The sequence below is a fragment of the Choristoneura fumiferana genome, chromosome 3 (assembly GCF_025370935.1).
Source record: "Choristoneura fumiferana chromosome 3, NRCan_CFum_1, whole genome shotgun sequence".
Classification (NCBI taxonomy): Eukaryota; Metazoa; Arthropoda; class Insecta; order Lepidoptera; family Tortricidae; genus Choristoneura; species Choristoneura fumiferana.
Genome location: NC_133474.1, coordinates 14,768,490 through 14,789,616, shown reverse-complemented (window position 1 = coordinate 14,789,616; position 21,127 = coordinate 14,768,490). Strand labels below are relative to the sequence as shown.

The 21,127-nt window shown below is 36.8% G+C and overlaps 1 protein-coding gene across 4 annotated transcripts in view; it reads left to right on the top strand.

Annotated features, from left to right (window-relative positions):
• Schip1 (Schwannomin interacting protein 1) overlaps positions 1–15,685 on the top strand; it is a 61,338-nt gene extending 45,653 nt beyond the window's left edge. For 3 of the 4 annotated variants that reach the window (XM_074085814.1, XM_074085817.1, XM_074085813.1), the window contains 8 exons: positions 884–1,002; positions 1,968–2,065; positions 3,246–3,372; positions 4,761–4,976; positions 5,883–6,058; positions 6,436–6,576; positions 9,042–9,175; positions 11,599–15,685. In XM_074085814.1, coding sequence (XP_073941915.1) covers positions 884–1,002; positions 1,968–2,065; positions 3,246–3,372; positions 4,761–4,976; positions 5,883–6,058; positions 6,436–6,576; positions 9,042–9,175; positions 11,599–11,680 — 1,093 coding nt within the window. In that variant the 3' untranslated portion in view covers positions 11,681–15,685. The remainder of the gene's footprint in view (positions 1–883; positions 1,003–1,967; positions 2,066–3,245; positions 3,373–4,760; positions 4,977–5,882; positions 6,059–6,435; positions 6,577–9,041; positions 9,176–11,598) is intronic. The other variant, XM_074085816.1, reaches the window with a different exon arrangement.
• The last annotated feature ends 5,442 nt before the right edge of the window (positions 15,686–21,127 follow it).

The window sequence follows — 21,127 nt, the reverse complement described above, 5'->3', positions numbered from 1 at the left end:
AAAATCCTTACTCTATACCGGGCACATCGTGATATGCCGAAAAAAAGAAAAAATTAGGTACGATGAGCGAAGCGAGGATTGGTTAGTATGAATTGTGACCACAACGCACTAGCCGAGCTGGCGAAGCGAGCGTGCCGCGGCAGCGACCAGCAAAGTGCCAAAACCGATATGGCGGAATTTCATGATATGCCTAAACGTCACTAGGCAAATCGTTAAACGTTGAGTTTTTAACGATATGGCGGATGTTCCTTAGCCAATTCATGAAATGGCGCCATTTCACGATATGCCTAGGAATTTCATGATCTGGCGGATTTTACGATTGGCCGCCGACACATACATCGGGCCAGAAATAGCATAGGAACATATTTGTATTGCCATTTAGTATCTATCTACGCGCTTTGTAGTACGCTCGTACAAACTAATTCTATGTTAACTCACATCCCGGTAATAATTATGTACAATGTGAAAGTTTTGAATTTTAGTAGTCATTAATCTTTCACATTCGAAACTGATTTCAGCCCTATTTGGCGGATAAATATTTAGTATAACTTGTTTGTTAAGTAGGTACGTATGATCATTGGATGTGGTGCCGTGAACGGATCAGTACTTTACATCGCGACTGTACAATTCGAGGTTGATTTACTGACGTGCCTATGCAAGGCGTTACTCCTTAAAAATAGATTTGACGGAGCATGTAACTCTGATAAATTCGAGAGAAAAGGTATGCCGCGGTACACCAACGCGAAGTTAATCAACTCAATTTGGTAGAAGTGATGTGGCGCTTTAGGCCGGTGGCATAATTCATATACAAATGGGTGTGGTAGTGGTTAATATTTACGTAGGTACTGAAGTGAATTGAATTGAAAATAATGTCTTTATTCAGAGAATCTGCTGCGGCTACAGACAAGAAGAAGGAAGTAGCATCAGCAAAGAAGTATACCAGAACCGCTCAAATCATCTCATCCGTCCGAAAAACTGAAAATGCCGACAAATATGATTTAGGTAAGTGGTTCAAACGAGCTAAAAGTACTTGTACTATTACTTATTCTGTGCTAATTAATAGTGTAGTATAGGTAAATAAGGTTAATTATTAGTATGTATTGCGCGATATTCAAGGCCCCTAAAAATATTTATAATAAATAAAAATAGTCTACTTATATCTATCTGTTGTCTTTAATGTATAAACAACTTTTCTGATAGCTTACTTATATAAGTTGCAGCTAGTTATCTGTATATCCAATAACTAAATAGACTTTCACTTTACTCGATAGATTAACACCTAGGCATCTCGTCATAATTTTTATCGATTTCTATGACCTAGGTCTGAGCGAAAGGCACTTGTGTGCATTCATCTAAATAGGTACCTACCTAAACATTAAATTACAACTAAGTACGTAGGTATACTTTTTGTAAATAATACAGCAAAATTGAATACACCAGTCAACAAAATTCCCCGCACTCAAATATTCTTCGTATTTTTAGAGTTCTGTAGTCCTAGAAGAAATCCTTATCCCTAGTTTCGCCACGTCCGTCCGTCCGTCTGTCGTTGGCTTAGCTTACCTCAGAGATTGCTAGTCCCCTACACGTGAAGCGGAGATGAATTTTTTTTACTCGTCTCAATCCAGATTGAGTCTATCATGGATAAGTTTACGAAGACCTTAAATTCGGGGCTCCGTTTTCAAAATAGGTATTTAAGTTTCAAAATGCTTATTCTTGTTTGAGTCAAGAGTCCCCTCCCCCCATCTACAAGTTAAACCTGGCTGGAAAAATGAGAAAAATCAAAGGAAAACTATCACGGCTAAGTAGGTTTTTAAGTAACGAGTAATACTTTGGTCGGTCAAGATATTATAATATTGAATATTTGCCACAATCTTACCTATGGAGACCTAGTATTGTGACTAAACTACTCGTGGTCCGACACGCGCTTGGCCGCTTTTTTTTTAAAGCATTGTATGTATATATTTCAGGAAGTTTTGATGTCTACAATATAGAAACGGCCCTGCCTAAGTTAGATTTGGATGCCATTGAAAATCATTTGAAGGCAGCGAAAGAAGCAGAGAGGCGGGTAAGATATTATATTAGTTTACCTTATTTATCAATTTTGGAGCAATAAGCAATAATGCTAGCATACCTATATACTTATTATTCCATCAATACGTTACATATTTGAATTATCGCGCCTCTTTGTACTAAGGTAACGGTAAAAGGTTCGCGTCTGACTGGACTGAACCACGTCTACCGCAACCATCATGTGTAACAATTTAATAATTATCAATAAGTAGTAGGTTTAGCTTTCTACGGTGATTCAACGGCGTAGGCACACGGGCAGCCAGTCTCTACCAAGCCACCACCACTAAACAAGGTGTGCGGACAGTGTTTAACTGAACTACGGTTACTTAATTTACTGTGCTAAGTTAGCACTGCTATCAAAACAGCTACTTACGCTACTTTATTATTAAGTGATGGCGTCGATGCCATATTTTAATTCTGAACAAAGACATTATAAAAAGGATACGAGATTCCTTCTGGATTTATACACGATTACGTATGATAATCATGAATCTGTGGATAATGTTTGTTGCCTTGTAAGTTTTTTTGTAGTTTTTGCACTTACATCGATTCTATAATTGGCACAAAGGGCTATTTGGGACACTTGGGTCATTAGAAATGTTGATGAAAATGGAACGTCACTGTCCTTGCCCTATATGTCAAATAGAAAAATGACAGCAACGTCAATATTATATTTTGTTGATTTTACTGTAACGTGCTAGTTAATTTAATTGTACAAACAGGCTGTGCCATATTTTTGCCAAAATTTAGAAGACTGCTTTAAGATTAAGATGTTTGAAGGTTTATTTACTAACATTAAAAGGCGATTTAGTAAAACGTCGATAGAAGTGCCTAACAATGGAGACCACGTACAAATATCAGGATTCAAACGAAGTCTGCATTTGCTCAAGACGAAATTCGCCAAACAAGATGTGCAATTTAAACCTGAATATCATTGTGATGTTACAGCTTTAAGTCCAAGAGCTACTGGTACAGCAGAATGTGCCGAAACAGAATTCGAATGGCCAGTTCTCGCGGACAACAATATCTTAGACAAATTTACAAGAATAGTTACAATCACTGAAGATTCAACTGATAGTAAAAATGTATTGATTTCTAAGCATATTTATCTTTTAAGATTGTTATTTAATATTATCACATACCATAAGTTTATCCTTTTTTTTATTTAAACATAGAAACGCAATGATAGAGAAGAGATCAGAAAACGGCTGGCGATGGGGGCTGACAGTGAGGAATTTTACAGTCTGGGTCACACTGACAGGCCAGGGAAGAAGCCAAGCCTACACTCGAGGCTTCAAAATGGTGAGTAACAAAAAAAATTGATGTTCATTTAGTTTGTGGGCTTACAGACAATCTAGTGGTATTGGTGGTACACGGATTGACTAAAGTTGTCATAATATTAAAGTGACTTTTATGTTCCATGACCAAAACTTAGACCTTAGGTAAGCATATTATGTGTGGTGTGGGTTATAAGGGTGGACTTGAAAAAGTTGGACCATGTAAAACATTAGTTGACAGTAAAATAACTGGACGGTTTTACCTGTGGATACCATTGATATAAAAAAAAACTGTATGCAGCAAATCAAACATATCCATTAAGTTTTTTGATGTATTACAGTATTGACTTGCAGCAAAACTTAGTTGATGTCTAATCTGTTTAATAATGTAAATTTCTGGTTTTAATTTATTTAAATATCAATGGTGTCCATAGGTAAAACCATTCATAGGTATAGCACTTTTTCCTACAGTAAAATTGTTAGTTTGTACATCATGCAACAGAATATTTCATACTATATGAATTCCACCCATAAACATGTAGTACTTTTTCATTGTACAGTCAAGGGAAAAGATATCAACACGGCCAAAGTTGCAAAAATATGTATACACAACCTTAATGTTAAGTGCATAAAGACGTGTATACATATTTTTGTAACTTTGACCATGTCGATATCTTTGCCCTTGACTGTGGCAAAATAAAATTATATCTTCTATATTAAATATAGATAAAAAAACTCTTTTTTTTCTGTTTAATTTTGCTGTGTTAAAAGTTGCCTATTGAAACAGTGGTGAGATGCCATAACAACTCCATTCTGGATTGCCCAAATTTATAAATGACGACAGTGATGACCAATACAGTTAGGGTTGTGTACACTAAACTGTAAGATGTTGCATCTGAAAATGTAACTTAATTACTTGTCTTTCATTGTTTAGGGTGCCTATGATGAAATTGGACACTCCCCACCCTTGTATTGAACACAAAATTCATTTAAAACTATGCTTCAGTTTACTTAACTACTTAGCTTACTAACTACCGACTTTGCTAGCATTTCTTTAACACCAGATGATGTTTCATTGTAAACTAATGTTTTGATGCAGTTTTATTTTGGATGAAGCCATAGCCTTACACTTTTTTCTAATTCGGTAATTAGTCTGCTAATGGTGAAGTTCAATGCAAATTAGAAAGGCAGATATATTTTACTTATGAGGCTTCTCATAAACTGTTTTTATGGCTATTACCTTTTCATTTTTATTTTCTTGTGAGTGTTGTATGTTGATAAATCATATTATCCATAATCAATAATCATATTGGGCCATCTATTAAATAAGTTTCCTCTCCATTTATTCATCTAAAATTGGGCTATCTGTGTTATGTGTAATAAAATGTGTTGTTTTGTGGTGTGGCTGTGCAGGGAAGAACCTTCAAATATGTTTCATGAATGAAACAGCTTCTGACAATGAATCTCAGACCTTGGAACTGGATAAAAATATCAACTATAGTACCAAAAGCTTGGCAAGATCAAGCATTTTCAGCAAGTCTAATTACAGCCTTAACAACCATCCATACCAGACGAGGCCCCTGTCAGTCAATATTACAAAACATGACAAAATTGGCATAGTTCCTACTGGTAAGTACTTGTTGCATTGTTTGTGGAAGAGTGTTCAATCAATTATTTAAATCACAATGGGTAGAACTAATAACCTCATTTGTTGTTCATGGTTCATTTGTATGTCTTAAGGCTAAGTCCCCTATCTATACCTATATATTATATACCTACCGTACATGATGGCAATGGAAAGTGAGACTATTATATTAAAATAGGGAACAAAAATTCACTCCAGACTCCAACAGGTGTAGATGTATAGGTAGAGTAATTCACAATGACATGTGCCATGGTTCTTATTACAATGTCATTAATGGCTAATTTTGACAAAATTACGCGTCTTCGTGAATGGCACTAGGTATATTTCCTTTCAGATAGGTGATACCTAATTGCCTATGTGCAATGTTGTTGACTATAATCTCTGGGCATAAAAGCAGTCAACTACTATACCTAGGACGGTCTTAGAAATCATAAAGTGCTATCTACACTAGTGCCTAGTATTTTTCAAGTATTGACATAAAATGTTTGGCCTATAACAAATACGCAATGATATTGTTTAAATTTATAAATATTTAAGATACTTTCCCTCCATGTGGCATGGTCTTGGGACGCCCTGCATAATAGTAGGCATTAGCCTGTATGAAAAATATGAAATGTGTACTGAAACTGTACCCTCTATATAAGTGACACGTTTACCTCTAAACTGAGCAATGATGTTGCACTAGTAGGCTGACACTAATACTTTCAATTTAAAATTTCAATAATATAGATTTTTCATTAAATTACATGTTTGATGATTTAACATTACATAGTTGAAACAACTGTAACAGTGTCTCTGTTTTAATTGTTGACTGGTGAGCATGCATAGTAAATTACTATTAGTAATCTTAAGTCAGTATTCAGTTGGTCATGGATGTTTTGTTACTTCAGGAGCAAAGTTACGGCCTTCAACCTTGTCACTGAAAACAAACAAATCCCGGTCCACACAATCTCTTGGGCACATTGAGCTGAAAGAATCGGATTTCTACGCACTTCAGGCTACACTCCAAACTGAAGCTAGGATTGCCCTCGCTCAAGCTAAGGAAATGGCTCGGATTCAAATGGAGGTAGCTATTTGAATTCTATTATTATATGATAACACAATAAAAGGTTTTTCTTTATCATATTGCTATCAAAATGTTTGTATGTTCTTGAATACTCCTTAATTGACTATTTGTGAATTTTATGAGAATATGATAAAATAAATTAAGACAGTGGCTTCACTCTTTTACTTAGTCTGTATACATGGGGGAGGCCTATATCCAGCAGTGGACGTCTAACGGCTGATATGATGATACAATGAAAAGTTACACTCTAATCTTAAGCTACTCTCTTATATCGTAACATCCATTATAGCGGTGTTTTTTTCTAACCTCAACATGGGACTAAATCAGCAAGAAAATGCAAAAGAACTTCTTCCTTAAGATAGTGTTTTGTGTTGCAGCGCGAGCGCAGGAGTCGTGGCGCGTCGCCGGTGACAGAGATGCTGCGCAGCTCGATGCGCAAGGCCAACGCGCCGCTCGCGCCCGACCGCCGCCGCGTCTCGCGACAGCTGCTCACCGATATGAACGTCGCTCAACTTCAGGTACTTATTGGGCACTGTCCACAATCACATCTCTGGTCCACTCGGCCCTATAGCTATCAAATTCCTGGATAGGTACAAGCCCAGATTGAGACTGCTTGGGCTGTAGTACTCACGCGGGCCCCATGCGGATTGGGAACTTCACATGCACTATTAATTGCTTTGCTAATGTTGGTTTTCTCAAGGTTTTCCATCACCGTAATGTTCATGGTAAATTTCAAGTGTTTTTGCACATAAATTCAGAACAACCCACGATCCTATGCTTAAAGGACCATAGGTTACTAGGCTACCAGGGCACCCAGCATATCTCATCTATTCAAATCCGTCCAGCCGTAGGCTACAGAGAGAACCAAAGAAATGTACATACATATACCTAGTGCCATCCACGAAGACGTGTGATTTTTTCAAAATTAGCCATTAATGACATTGTAATAAGAACCACGGCACGCGTCATCGTGAATGACTCTACCTATACAAATGCACGCTTTAAAAACATAATCCTCCTTCGGGTAGACAGGTAAAAATTACCTACCTAGCCAAATTAGCAACCTAAACAAACTTTCTGCTGAATGCAAATAGATAAAATCAGTGCAATATTCGCATTTGGTAGAAAGTAGTGAAATCGCTCGAGATCTGTTGCTGTCAGGCTGGGAAACGATCAGATATATATCATTGACCCATTTATTTAAAATTTATCACAGCAGTCGCCTATCATTATACAAATATGTTAAAGATTATTAGACACTTAATGAAAACGATATTAGCATGTTTATACGCAACTAAAATATCTTTTGGTTAGAACAACAGAATAAGTATCTGTGTAATGTCTACTAAAAAATATATTAGTAATGACATTTAATAGGTAAAGCCATAGGCATCAAACAAACATTCATCAACAGTCATTATTCTAATTTATAATTTAGGTATTTAGAAATGATCTTTGTAATGTTTATAAATTTCTGTTATGCATACTTTAGTATTAATTTATAATTTTTATGACGAAAGTATTTGACATAGGTACTCTGAGAGTTTGTCACGGTGGCTAACTAAGTATTACATAACTCGTCAAGTTGAAACACTGTCAACATCAATCGCAGCCAATAAATACTTCATTAAATAAAAGTATTGTTAATACGGAAGTATGGTTATTCCTCGCACAGTTTACGTGTGCTCAGAGCTATAGTTACTGTTATGATTTAAGTCTTTTGTACGTTATTGACCTTGATTTTGTTCTTGGCGTGCGGCGACTCGTAAAAATAAAACAATAGGTTTTTGTTGCGTGTTTCCTAAGTTTGTATTGGTGTCACGTTGATCGCCGTTTTGTTAACTTTAAAATAAACTGCAGTTGTTTATGAAATGTCAAATAATGCTTACCTATATTGTAATGTTATATGTTATACTGTATAACATTACAATATAGGTAAGTGTATAACTTACACACTTAGTTCATGATAACTAAACTAAACCGCAATCCCAATGGCGTGTATAAATTTCTACTTGTATTAAACTTATATTGTTTTATTCTAACCTTGATGTTTTCTCCGTCGCTACTTAAAAATCCTAACGAGATTAACTTCTGTTTAAGGGAAAATATCGGTTTTTCCACGAAGGTTAGACAAAAATACCCCAGTTAACTTTTTTACTACATATCACCCTTGTTGAAGCAACTACATAAATATCACCATTTGGCATAGCACCTTACAATAATAATCATTTGTTTGTACCGTAGACTAATTCGAACAATGTTGTCTTATCAGTCTTCCAGATTTCTAAAAGGAAAAACTGAACATAAAAAGTCGCACCCTACCATTACCATCCTGTGTCAAACTGAAAATCCGAGCTTTCTGTACAGAGATACAATTAGAACACATTTTTTTATTCAGACAGCGTAATATGGTATACGCGTTCGAAGTAGAGGTGAGACCGTACTAGGCAAAACGCGGACTGAGTCTTGCGAGTACGCGTCCACAAAAAGATTAGATCCAAAGACTAGGTCCACGAGTATCTACGAGTACTTAACTCAATTTACTCATTGCGTAAACTAAATGATTCCCGTAAATACGCTCCCGTGATTGCGTATACATCGTACTACTTTTAGTAGTTTTACGAATATTATCGAACAAAATCGAATCGAATTCCACCTCACAGTTCAGTCTTTCTTCATATTTTTTAAAAATTTTAACATATTAAATATCGACTAAAAACTTCCCCTCATACTTCATACAGGTTTAGGACTGTCAGCAGTTATTATAAATTTTTCAATTAAAAAATGTACATATAACAGCTTGTTTACAAGTTGGCGGAACGTTGTCAGCCGCCGTACTCCTAAATACTCGTACGCTAAAAGAATCGCGGGCGAGAACGCGTACTCACACGTCCAAGCCAAAACCTATTCCAGTAAATACGTCTCACCTCTAGTTCGAAGCCGCTGGTAAAAACTAGTTATTAAGATTGCAGTGTTGTTGCAGGTGATAGTAAACGAGCTGCACTCGCAGATCGAGGCGCTGAACGAGTCGCTAGTGCGGCTGCTCATGGCGCGCGACGAACTGCACATGGGCCAGGACTCCATGCTGGTCGACATCGAGGACCTCACAAGATACTTGTTAGTGCTCTCTCTCTCTCTCTCTACACGTGCTCACACTCGTCACATAATAAACCAAGTACCTGGGCGACTGAGCTTGACTCGGGCTAAAACTCGTTAAGAAGCGTTTCCCCAGAGATAAGACCAAGCTAGATCGATTTATTATCCCCGAAAACCCCTATATATCAAATTTCATTGAAATCGTTGGAGCCGTTTCCGAGATTCTGATTATATATACAATAATTGCTCGTTTAAAGAATAGGCATAGGAGATAGGGATAGGAGATTAGATCTATCTATCTAAATAGCATCAGCGGGCGGACGACAAGATACGAAGTTCGAATTTTGCACTTCGTAGTCTAGGTCCTAGACTCTAGGAGCAGGTGTCCCCTTTTTATCAATTCAATCTTCAATCTATCAATTCTCTACAATTTTCTATGCAGATCCAGGACTAGCGACCCGCCTCGGCTTCGCACGGTCAAAGTAAAAAAAATCGGCCAAGTAAGAGTCAGACTCTCGTACGAAGGGTTCCGTACCTATACAACATTAGACATTAGCATTAAACGGCAAAAAAACCACGTTTGCTGTATGGGAGCCCCGCCTTAAACATTTATTTTGTTCGGTTTTTAGTATTTGTTGTTATAGCGGCAATAGAAATACATCATCTGTGAAATTTTCAACTGTCTAGCTATCACGATTCATGAGATACTGCCTAGTGACAAACAGACACGGTCAGTGGAGTCTTAGTAATAGGATCCCGTTTTTATTACCCTTTGGGCACAGAACACTAAAAAGGTCTCTAATCGAGGGCACTTCACACATTTTTCAGCTCAATTTCCCAAAAACTACACCCGACACGCACGAAGACGGGGCGCGTCAACGTAGAGTAAATGCATTTTTTGGTTAGATTGATATTTTTATTTTCGTAATATCTTTTGAATGGAATCTCCGATTTGGATAATTCAAAAAATAATCAACAGTTATTGAAACCGTCTTGAATATAAAATTATTTATTTGGATAAGGATTAATACAAAGGTATGGATAAAATGGTTTGATTTTATTCATCATTTCTGTCAACTTTTAAAATGTAAATAAGTTGTTATATATAGTATCGCGAAGTTTTTTGTAGATTTTGATGTATTCTTTAATATAGTAAAACATTTTTTTGTTCTATAATCAATGCGATGAAAGATGTTTTATGGCAACTTTTTTTTACACTGAGTTACATTATTGTAGTTTTAGTACGGACCCCTAATTGTTTCTGTTAATAAATATAGCCTATGGCCGCCAACCTTGCTAAATTTAAACTGGTCAAGTTTGATGTTTGTGAGTGTGGCTTGGGTATTGCAAACACTAATCATATATTTCTCTCATGTCCTATCCATGACAACTTCCTTTATGAACAGTTTATATCCTACAAAGTCCCATTATCTACGTCCATCTCTGTCCTTTTAGCCTCTAATGACAACTATATATAACGTATTGAACATATTTATATATAATAATAATGATATTAAATTTTAAATATGTATTCCTCATCTCACTAAATTTAATTTATCATGTGTACCTATAATATCTTTATTTCTTTCGCTTTAATCCCATGTAATCTTCTGTTGAATTCCGTATTCCGTACTCCAAGATCCCGTATTTTCTATTGATTTCGTTTCCTTACCTTTCCGCGTCTGTGGCGGATGCGCAAACCGCGCGAGACTGTAAAAAAAATAGCCTATGGCACTTTGGAATACTTTAGCATTCTAATAGTGAAAGAATTTTTAAAATCTGTCCAATAGTTTTTTAGTTTATTCGTAACAAACATCCAAAAATCCAAAGTTTTCCTCTTTATAATATTAGAAAAGATATAGATAACCGTTTTTTGCCATAATAAATAAGATAAGTTTTGTAACTAAATTAGGTATAAGGCTTTGTTTTTTATAATCGTCGGTACATTTTTATTGGCAGGGAATCCCTAGTTGATCGACCTGTTTTCCACAAAATTTCTGTCTGCTTAATACCCATGAGACAATAGTGAAGTAACCCTCTTGTTCTGAGAGGAGGCCTGTGCCCAGCAGTGGGACGTATATAGGCTGGATGATGATGATGAATAGTGAAGTAAAACCAAAATCTAGCCTTTTCATATAAAAGGCGATAACGGGTCGAAGAGTTAACGTAAATGATTTGACCTTTTTTTAAAACATTGATTGGTTAGAGACACAGGAGACACGAGATGACCTTAAGTTTATAGGGAACATTTAAAAAAAATTACAAACCTAGCTTTAGTATTGACTAACAAAATATCTATAAAAAAATGGTCTTTATGAAAAACGGTGATTACACTACACAGTCCTCTTAAGCTAAACTTAAAGTTCAATATATGTATCTATATACTTACCAATAAGTATACTGAGTGACTGGTGATTGATTATAATTTTATTTCTTTTTTTCAGGGGTGTGAAGGAGCAAACAAAGAAGACTAAAGGCTCGTCGAAGTCCGGTGTGAGAAGGCTCACATCTTTAGCGCACAAATAAATACCAACACGCCGCAAAACGTCTTTAGGGTAGTTACCGTTTATTCCATGGCACTGTGAAAACACCTATAAGTTCAAAATCATGCAAAATGTCTCTGTTACATAGAATAAATGGGAAATTCCTAACATTGTCGGACTAAAGCAGTTTCTACATGATCAGATCTTTTCAAATGTGCATAAGGAAAAGTAGCGACAATTATTCCGCTTTTACTTTAACACACCTATGCGCTGTCGGAATGAAGACCGCATCGTGTAGAAATCTCTTATTATTTAGCTGTTACATTATCATTACGATGGCTAAGATCATTTGTGAGATAGTATTAAGAGTTACATTCATAGAAAAGTAGTTAGTTCAGTAACGAGACTACAGCTTTTGAATTTGATAATCACATAGAACCGGATCGCCTTAAGTAGCCAAATATATATGTATTTACATCATAACTTTAATTTTATGTCATGTTTATTTGTAAACCATATTATACGAATAAAGGCATGGTGTATAGGAATGTTTCGATAAAATAGTTAATATTTTACTCTTAGTGATATTAAACTACATGATATGCACTATAGGTTGATCGGTTTTGATGTTATCCTTCGCAAACAGATCAATATAGTTGCGTAAAATGTTCGTCATTGATATTTGTAACTCCGTCGCATTTTGCTCTCTTTGCATTAAATATATGTGTAAAACATTATTGGAATTGTATATTCAAATACATGTCCGCTTTAAAATAGATATTGTTAGCCCACCTAGACATATTTAAAAATATGTGATTATTCGCAAATTATAAAGAAATATTTTTTCAGAATAGTGCTCATTGTTAGACTAATATTATGTACTCACAATAATAGTGGCGTATAGTGATGCACAGGCGGGAGTTATGAGTGATATATCAGAGGCTTATTCTTTAAGGATGTAGGTAGTGCAGGATTGCAGGTTCGATATGGTTATCTAACCAATTAACTATGATTTAGTCTTGTGGTGATTGGTATGATGAAGTTTCCTTGCCCACATGAGTTTAGGTATTTATATTTTGTGCCGTAATGGGTTTTTTCTGTATATTTTTTGCGAACTGATCTGTTGATTTCGTATTTTAAGTCTTTGGCCACCATTATTGTAGCGTTCGATGTGTTTATGATCATAATGGCGTGGCGTGAGGTCTCAATGGTGGCGTGGTTGGCTACGTACGCACTATGCGGCTAACCGCGCGGTTTTAGCGCGCCGTACCTCTTCAAAGTACCGCTTGAAAAAGAGAGCGCATAGTACGTACGTAGCCTTAGTGTCGCTGTTTTTACCGCGTTCTTACCATTTAGAAGAGGTTCTTATTCTAGTATTTGTCCCATTATAACTAACATAATTTTAGAAAAACATGATCTCTACTTCTAGACGTATATTCAGATGTTCGTATGTTACATAATAGAGCAGAATCTATACTAGTTAAATTCACTTTAAATCAACTTTTATTTGATTTTATTTTCACATGACTATGCTCCCAATTGCGTTCGGGCATGTTATGATAGAAGTATTACCTACCGATATTACTTTTGATTTGACTTATGTATCAGTAGCCATAACCAATTGTGTTCAGGCTCATAATATGTATGTCGTAATTCTACCTGTGAAACAATTTTTTATAAGATAAATACGTCAGTTGCAATTCTGCTATGTATGACTTCTGCACAAACAAAATTTTACTATCTGTTGTGATGCGCTTATTTTTGTTCGCCCTCGTTTATGTCTGCCTGCACTCGATTATTTGAATATATAACGTCTTGAAGTCAAATATGTTGGACCTGTAGAAAGAAGCAGTTTCAAGACAATGACCTTGAATGCTAATGTCGCTCGGAACTCGACGGTTTACTTCGTTTTCCTGAAGATTCATATGAGAAAGAAAAAGAAAACATATTTTTTGTTTCGAGTTTCAAACAACATTAGCAAACTAGTTTAATTTTACAAGACACTAACGGAGAGATCTCAATTTTTTTTTCGCAATTATGTGTTATTAATGGGGTATTTTTGATATTATTTGTAAGATCCTTGACCATTTTTATTTTACCTAGTGTTTTTCTATTGTAGTTACCATTACTAGATTTAAGTATTTTTGCTCCCAGGTTTTGTTTGTTTCAGTTTTGACTGTACACTTAAATAGGAAATGTAGGTTCTGAAGCGAGAATAGTTACAGTCGAGTTCATAAACTTGTGATTGTGAGCAATAATTTGATCAAAAATATATGAACACGACTATATTGTTAAAGGCGTAGAAGCGTGTTCAGATATTTTGATCAAATTTTTGCTCACAGTTTATGAACTCGACTGTACCATAAAAATATTTTGCTAAATATCGTTTTGGGTATCACTAATATTGTGTATAATTTAAATGGCATCATTAAAATCATTCATCATCTCTTTTAACGCAGGGAAAGTTTTTATTACAATTAGTTTTACATAGAGATGAGGCATCTGATTTACTATAAGCTATTTTTGAAATTTTGATGTAATTTTCTTATAAGCTAGACTAGCTTTTTCGGAGCAGGGAGCAAAGTATAATTTTATTTGTAATAGTGGCCATTTATTGCGCGTTGAAACATCAAATCGCAAAAACGTGGCCCATGAATTATAGTCACTATTATCCCCTTAAGACTAATGACACCATTGCATGTGCATTCAATAGTGAGTATAGGTACATCATATTAATAGGTATACCCAATATGATAATATGTATATTGTATGGCCTGGTAGTCCTGTTTTGCAGGTGGCAGGACCTTGTGCAAGGTCCGCCCGGATTCTACCACCATCTTGCTCGCTAATCCTGCCGTGAAGCAGCAGTGCTTGCACTGTTGTGTTTCGGCGTGGAGAGTAAGACAGCCGGTGAAATTACTGGCACTTGAGGTATCCCATCTTAGGCCTCTAGGTTGGCAACGCATCTGCAATACCCCTGGAGTTGCAGATGTTTATGGGCGGAGGTGATCTACCTGGAGGGAAGAGACCCACTTGCTCGTTTGCCATCCAGTCGAATAAAAAAAACCTCTTCAGGCCGTGTTATTTCTATTGAACGTATTTTCTGACTGTTACCCGCTTTAAGCTAATTATGCCGTATTTAATGTAATTAAAAGTGTACATGTCGACATAGATTTAAAAAAGCAAACGGACGTATCGAGCCAAAGAACTTCTTCAATACAAAATACTTACTAGCCATACTACACTTTTAATTCATTCTAAATTCCCAACGTATAAGTACCTATGTATAATCCTGAACAGCTTGTCGCTTGCGCGGCGCAGCTGCATATCTCCGCCGCTCTTACCATCGTATAAGGATGTATTTTATTGGATTTATGTCTTAGTATTAATTGAACAGCACCCGGTTATGATTATGACATGTTGGTGGTCTAACGTGTCATTATAGCAGGTTACATGACATTTTACGGAACAAATGTTGCTGCGCTGGCATTTGACAAGTTTTTTTGCAAGCGTAACAAGCACAGGTAGTCATTCACGATGACGCGTGCCGTGGTTCTTGTTACAATATTATGTCATTAATGGCTAATTTTGACAAAATGAGAGAGAGAGAGAGAGAGAGACATTTATTTACACATATTCGATACACAGAAAAAACACGTTAGGAAGAAATAATAAAAAAAAAAACATCGAATAGTATAAATTGGGACCCACTCAGCATAATGTTGCGGCAAGCCACAACGCTGTTTTTCAGTGGGACCCGTCGCGACGTCACGCGTCTTCGAGGATGGCACTAGGTATAACAAGTGTGTATGAATGACGCGGCTAGCATGGCCATTAAATTTGAGCTATAAACGGGCCGGTCGGTCTCACTGTTTTTTTTTTCAGATAGGGTAATTATCGCCATGCTTGGCCGCGTCATACCAAACAATAAGAAGTATGAACTGTTCTCCGTAAAGAGAATGTTTAAATAGTGTGCTTACATATACAAATTCTGTCAGACATGTGATAAATAACTACTAATTATTCTAAATAAAGGGGAAAGTGTTAACAGGTATTTTTATTTAACGTCCCATTAAAATCCTAGAGTATCTATGTATAAATAGAGTGATGGCACCAATTGTGGAGAGGAATCAATCGGATTTTTTTACCGTTAACCCAAATTTTAATAAACAGACGCTAGGGCCAAGCCTTGGCTTATCGGTGATACTTGCTAATTCGGTGATATTTACTGCGTTATAATCTTACACTGAGCTCACAATAGTGAAATGCAAGTAATTAAATCGCTGTCACAATTATTGGGTCGGCAATTTTAAATTTCATCACAATCCGTTCAGCCGTTTTAACGTGAAGGTGAATCAAACATACACCTACACACACACGTAAGTACACACTTGTTTGTTCAACATCGGTTCAGTATTTTTGAGATAGAGAATTAAATGTGTATACATCTGTCACTAGGAAAACGTGGCGATTGCAATACATGAAAATACCAAGAAATAATTGAATTCTAATAATCGATTGAATAAATGGTTAGGTAATTACTTTCAATTAAAACTGAAATCAGAAAAGAAGAAATAAAAATAAAAAAAAACCGCTGACTGACAGTAAATTCCGTACACTTAGATACTTTAGATAGGTCAAGTAAACGGAATAACGGCTTATGATAGCTACGTCTATACAACTAAAATGTGTTCTTGCAGCTCCTCCACTGTAAGAACACACACAAATAACACAAACCTAACCATCACCACCACTATTGCAATGACGCGTTTGTAGGTGGAGGATCTGCATGAACACACATTAGTTGCATAGACCTAGCTATCATGAGGTGAGCGCGGGTGACGCCTCATTCACGAAGGCCTGATTGAATTAATTATTTTTTATATCTGTTTTAACCTTTACGCACTAAAGCATGTTACAATCACACGTTCATGTATAAAGTACTAGGTGGGGGTGATGAAATCTATCGCAGCGCTCACGGTGGCCAAAAGTAGAAATAGTTCTGGCGCTGTTATCTGTCATACTCATATGAATCTGTCATTAACAAAGCAATTTGTATAGACTTTAACTACCTAATTTTAGTAATAGATGTTTGTGTTATGATGCGAGCTTGAATTATTGAATACTGTCCCTGTTTTGTTCTTAATTCCTCTACATCTCGGACATGTCCAGCAACAATTTTCCTTATGAAATGGTTTGTGGTTGAAATTTTATATTGAGTGATACTCACAAAACCGGTCTTCAAAATGATACTCATTTTGATCTGAAAACGATATTTAATTTATTACTAGCGATATAAGATTGTGGACGCTAGGTGGCGCTGATGTCGTGCACAGAGCCACATATAAATTATGTATTGTAACAGTTTCATAATCCATCCAGCAAGTGGGAGTATTCAACGTTCAGATTCACTTTCCCTCGATTTAATAAGTAAAACTTTGCTAATTAAAAACAAGCAGTCAACACAGACCATAAAGCTGCGTTGCTCACGCACTGTTTATTCGTATGGTCATCACACCACCAATAAACGCCGTAAAATCAATTAAGCGAGCCCTAAAACAATAGCGGGGCACCTCTATTCCCACACTGCTCTGGGACCCGTTTCACGAAAGCATAGTAGACGGCACGGAAGTAGGTACTTAGAACCTTAAGTCATATTTCCCTCTCAATCATTTGAGACAATATGGTCAAAACCAAAACAATATTTATAACGACATATCGGAGGTAACGACCAAGAAAGAAGTCCCAAGATGATCTTATAAACCAAAATAATACTCTTTATAACAACCAACCGTGTTTAACGACCAAATATGTATTGCTGTCTCTTCGGTATAGTTTTAAACCGTTTTGACTGTAATAGGGTATCATTTTGGGTTCTACTTTTGTGCCGTTCAACTTTGATTTGGGTCTTAAACTTCGAGTGACTTTTATTATGATACTGATTTTACGTGTTGCTCTTCCAGGCGAGTCCCGAGACCACTGCACCCATATCTAGAGCTAAGACGTCTATTTTCTTTATAAGGGCGTCGGAAAACAATTAAAGCCTGCAAAGGGAGTCTCAATGTTAAATGTTTAATTGGAAACTCCTGATATAGGTAAGTTAAAGCGAATCAGTGCGGAGCCTGTTCCGTTCGCGGTGGAAGGATGGGTATCTGCTAAGTAAAATGCCTACGTACGATCGTAAAATAATCAGTTCGCTTTCTGCTGCTTTACCGAGGTGGCTTAGTGATCAAGTAATCTGACATACAGGTCTTCTTAGTACAGACACCAAGTTCTCACATTGATTGGCCGGTTCAATGCCCCCAGATTTACAAAAATTGTAATAGATTAGAAGCCTGTGTGGAAGTAGGTAAATAAAGTTTTTATTATTTAATTATTTTATCAAATAGCAGAGCTGGCAAATGAGCATGCGGGTTACCTGATGGTGAGCGATCACCGCCACCTACACCAACAGCATTATTAGGACTGCGGGTACTTTGCCAGTGGTTACAGCAAGGCTCTACCACATGTATTTATTATAAACATTAAATTCACTCAAGCTATTTCAACAAAAGTTTGCCTGCGGCGTTAACCATTTACGATTTCTGTAAGTCTTGTCCAGGACCAAGTGTCCCTTTAGTCTTGCAGTTTTGTGAAATAGCCCCGGGGCTGTGGTCGGAGGCCTGGCGTCCCCTCACCTGCGGCCCAGGTGTGCGCGCGCAATTAACAACGTCCTCGCTAATAGTTGCACCTCATTTATTTGTAAGTATGGCCCGGGCTTTATTCGGCACGCGGGGCGATGTGCTAGCGATTAGACATGGGTAATCTCAACTCCGCGAAGTGATCTGACTCACTAGATCCAGCTCCGGTGTCGGTACCGAATCCGCTTATTGAATCCGACTCCTTTATTGACTCCGGTTCTTTCGAGCGATTATTAATTTATCTATGGCCGATCCGCTCCGGCTCGGTTCGGTCGGTCGGTGTCGGTACGGTACTGCGGTGCCCCACCCGCTGACTGAACTGAAGTACAAGAACCGAACCGACCAACCAAACATAGATAATAAGATCCAAGTCCAAGATCCGATCCGCAGGGCTACTACGAACCGAACCGAACCGAACCGACCAACCAAACATAGATAATAAGAACCAAGTCCAAGATCCGATCCGCAGGGCTACTACGAAACTCCAAAATCTAAGTTCGTGTCGTGCGGTCCCTCTGACACTTATACTATTTAATACGAGAGCGAGAGGGACGGTACGATACGAACTTCGAGTTTCGTAGTAGCCCTGCCGATCCGATCCGAGCCGAGCGAGAGCGAAAGCAGGCGGACGGAGCGAGTCAGTGTGAGTGAGCGTGACGGCGATCACGAGCGAGGCGAGCCGCTCGATCCAGTCGGAGTTAGTAACTCCGGAGTCAATAAGATTTGAAAGGAGTCATTAAGGGATTCGGATCCGCTTGAGGATCTGACTCTTTTGAATCTTCAGATCCGGATTTACCCACCTCTACTAGCGATACTGATGGGATCTTATTTTATTATTAGTTAGTACATAGTTAGACATAACAGTCGTTGTTGTATTGCTAGAGAAGTCGACTTTTGCTCGTAGATATTTGTATCAAAGTCTGTTTTTGCACCATCTGGTTCTTTTTTTAACTCCCGACGCAAAAAGAGGTATGTTATAAGTTTGACCGCTATGTGTCTGTCTGTTTGTGGCACCGTAGCTCTTAAACGGGTGAACCGATTTGAATACGGTTTTGTTTTATTTGAGAGCAGGTTTTCTAGCAATGGTTCTTAGACATGTTTTATCAAAATCGGTTCAGCCTTTTTTGTGATATTGAACTTTGAAGTGACAATGTCGGGGGTTTTCCAACTTTTTTTTTGGTTACGTTATCTCAATATTGGGTAGAGAGAGACGCAACACTACAAGCCATCTACAAGCGATATCTATCACTCACATATCGTTATCGTATTTCGAATAGAGGTTTTCTCTCGCATAGCTTCGATCGGGTCCGTTTGACAACTCCTCTTCGCAAAACACTTAAAAATGTTACAATTTATTGGCTCATTTTAATCTAAATTGAAATTGAGGGTGTTTTTATTGTGTGAATGGACACTTGCAATCTTATCGTTTTATTGCATAACGGTGTTCGGGCTAATTGAGTTCCTGTGGGAAATTAAAGGACTTTCTAAGTAATTGATTATTTATAGCCAATATTAAGTGCATTTTAGATGACTATGAAGATATCGGAAGAATTTAAATTAATTTTAACTTTAATTATGTGCTTTCTAGTTTACAAATACCATAATAATAATATACAAGATAGATACAGGCTCTGTCTAGTTTGGGGTCTGCCAGATATTTACTCTGTATGTTGCTGATTTTATGATTTTTGGAATTTTATTGTTTATTTATATTTTTTATTTTATATTAAGCACAAACAAATTGCAAGACATTACATTAATAATATAAATTTATGCTACAGTTTTATCCATAGGTTACTAGATCCTTACTTCATAAAAAATCATAGGCATCTCGAGTCTTGCTTTTTTGAACCAAACCGAAAACTGTCCAGGACTTGAGGAAATAAAAACAAAAGAAAACCTTATCCCTATCAAAAAAAATAACGTCAAACCCTCTTTCTGCCAGTCAAGTATCATGTAATACAGTATGGTATGTATAAGGAAAACTCGTGCGATTAGGTAATTCCCAGTGAAACATTTAATACAGATACCTACCTGATTCGAAGCAATATATTATTGTGCCCCCAGCTCACTTTTATTACGGGCAATCGTGTGTAGATAACGCCTGCCGTAATTGCCTAACTGCGTCATTCAGGTCCCTTTATTTTCGGAGCGGCGTTACCGACTATCTGCGCAGGAGCATGCAAATCAGCGCGCATGCGGGCGGCCGCGGGGGGCGCTCAGGGCCGAATGAACTGCGATGCAGGGAATATTAAATATTATTAAATTGAAAAAGAAGTGATATATGTGTTAAAATGTTTAACAATTAATTCATGTAAGGTGGGTCTCGAGCGGGTATATGCCTGTTTAATAGATAGGATGAACGCTAAAGTTATGTGTACATTTTCTTCCAATAAAATATATCTTTAACGACCATTTTGTAGGTACTACTCGCGTACCTACCGTATTGTACCTATCGAATACGTGTTACAGAAGGATCTAATTAAAACACATAACAGAATATTATATGCACAACAATGAATTACTTAGCACGGTTTTAATAAAAAAAACCTTATTTGAAAATGCATAGCATTTAATCACATAGTATTGGTAAACATACATAACAATATCAAAGTTTGTAGTATCTCACAGTTTGTCAATTATATTTTGTTTCTTTTCTTTTGTGCAATAAAGAGTTTACATACATACATAGATACGATAACTTTTCATAATTTTAATAAGCATGACTTCCTAATTAACCGATTACATTAGTATTTACGCAATAATTATTAAATATGCAAACAATAACTCATAAATACATATAATTTTTG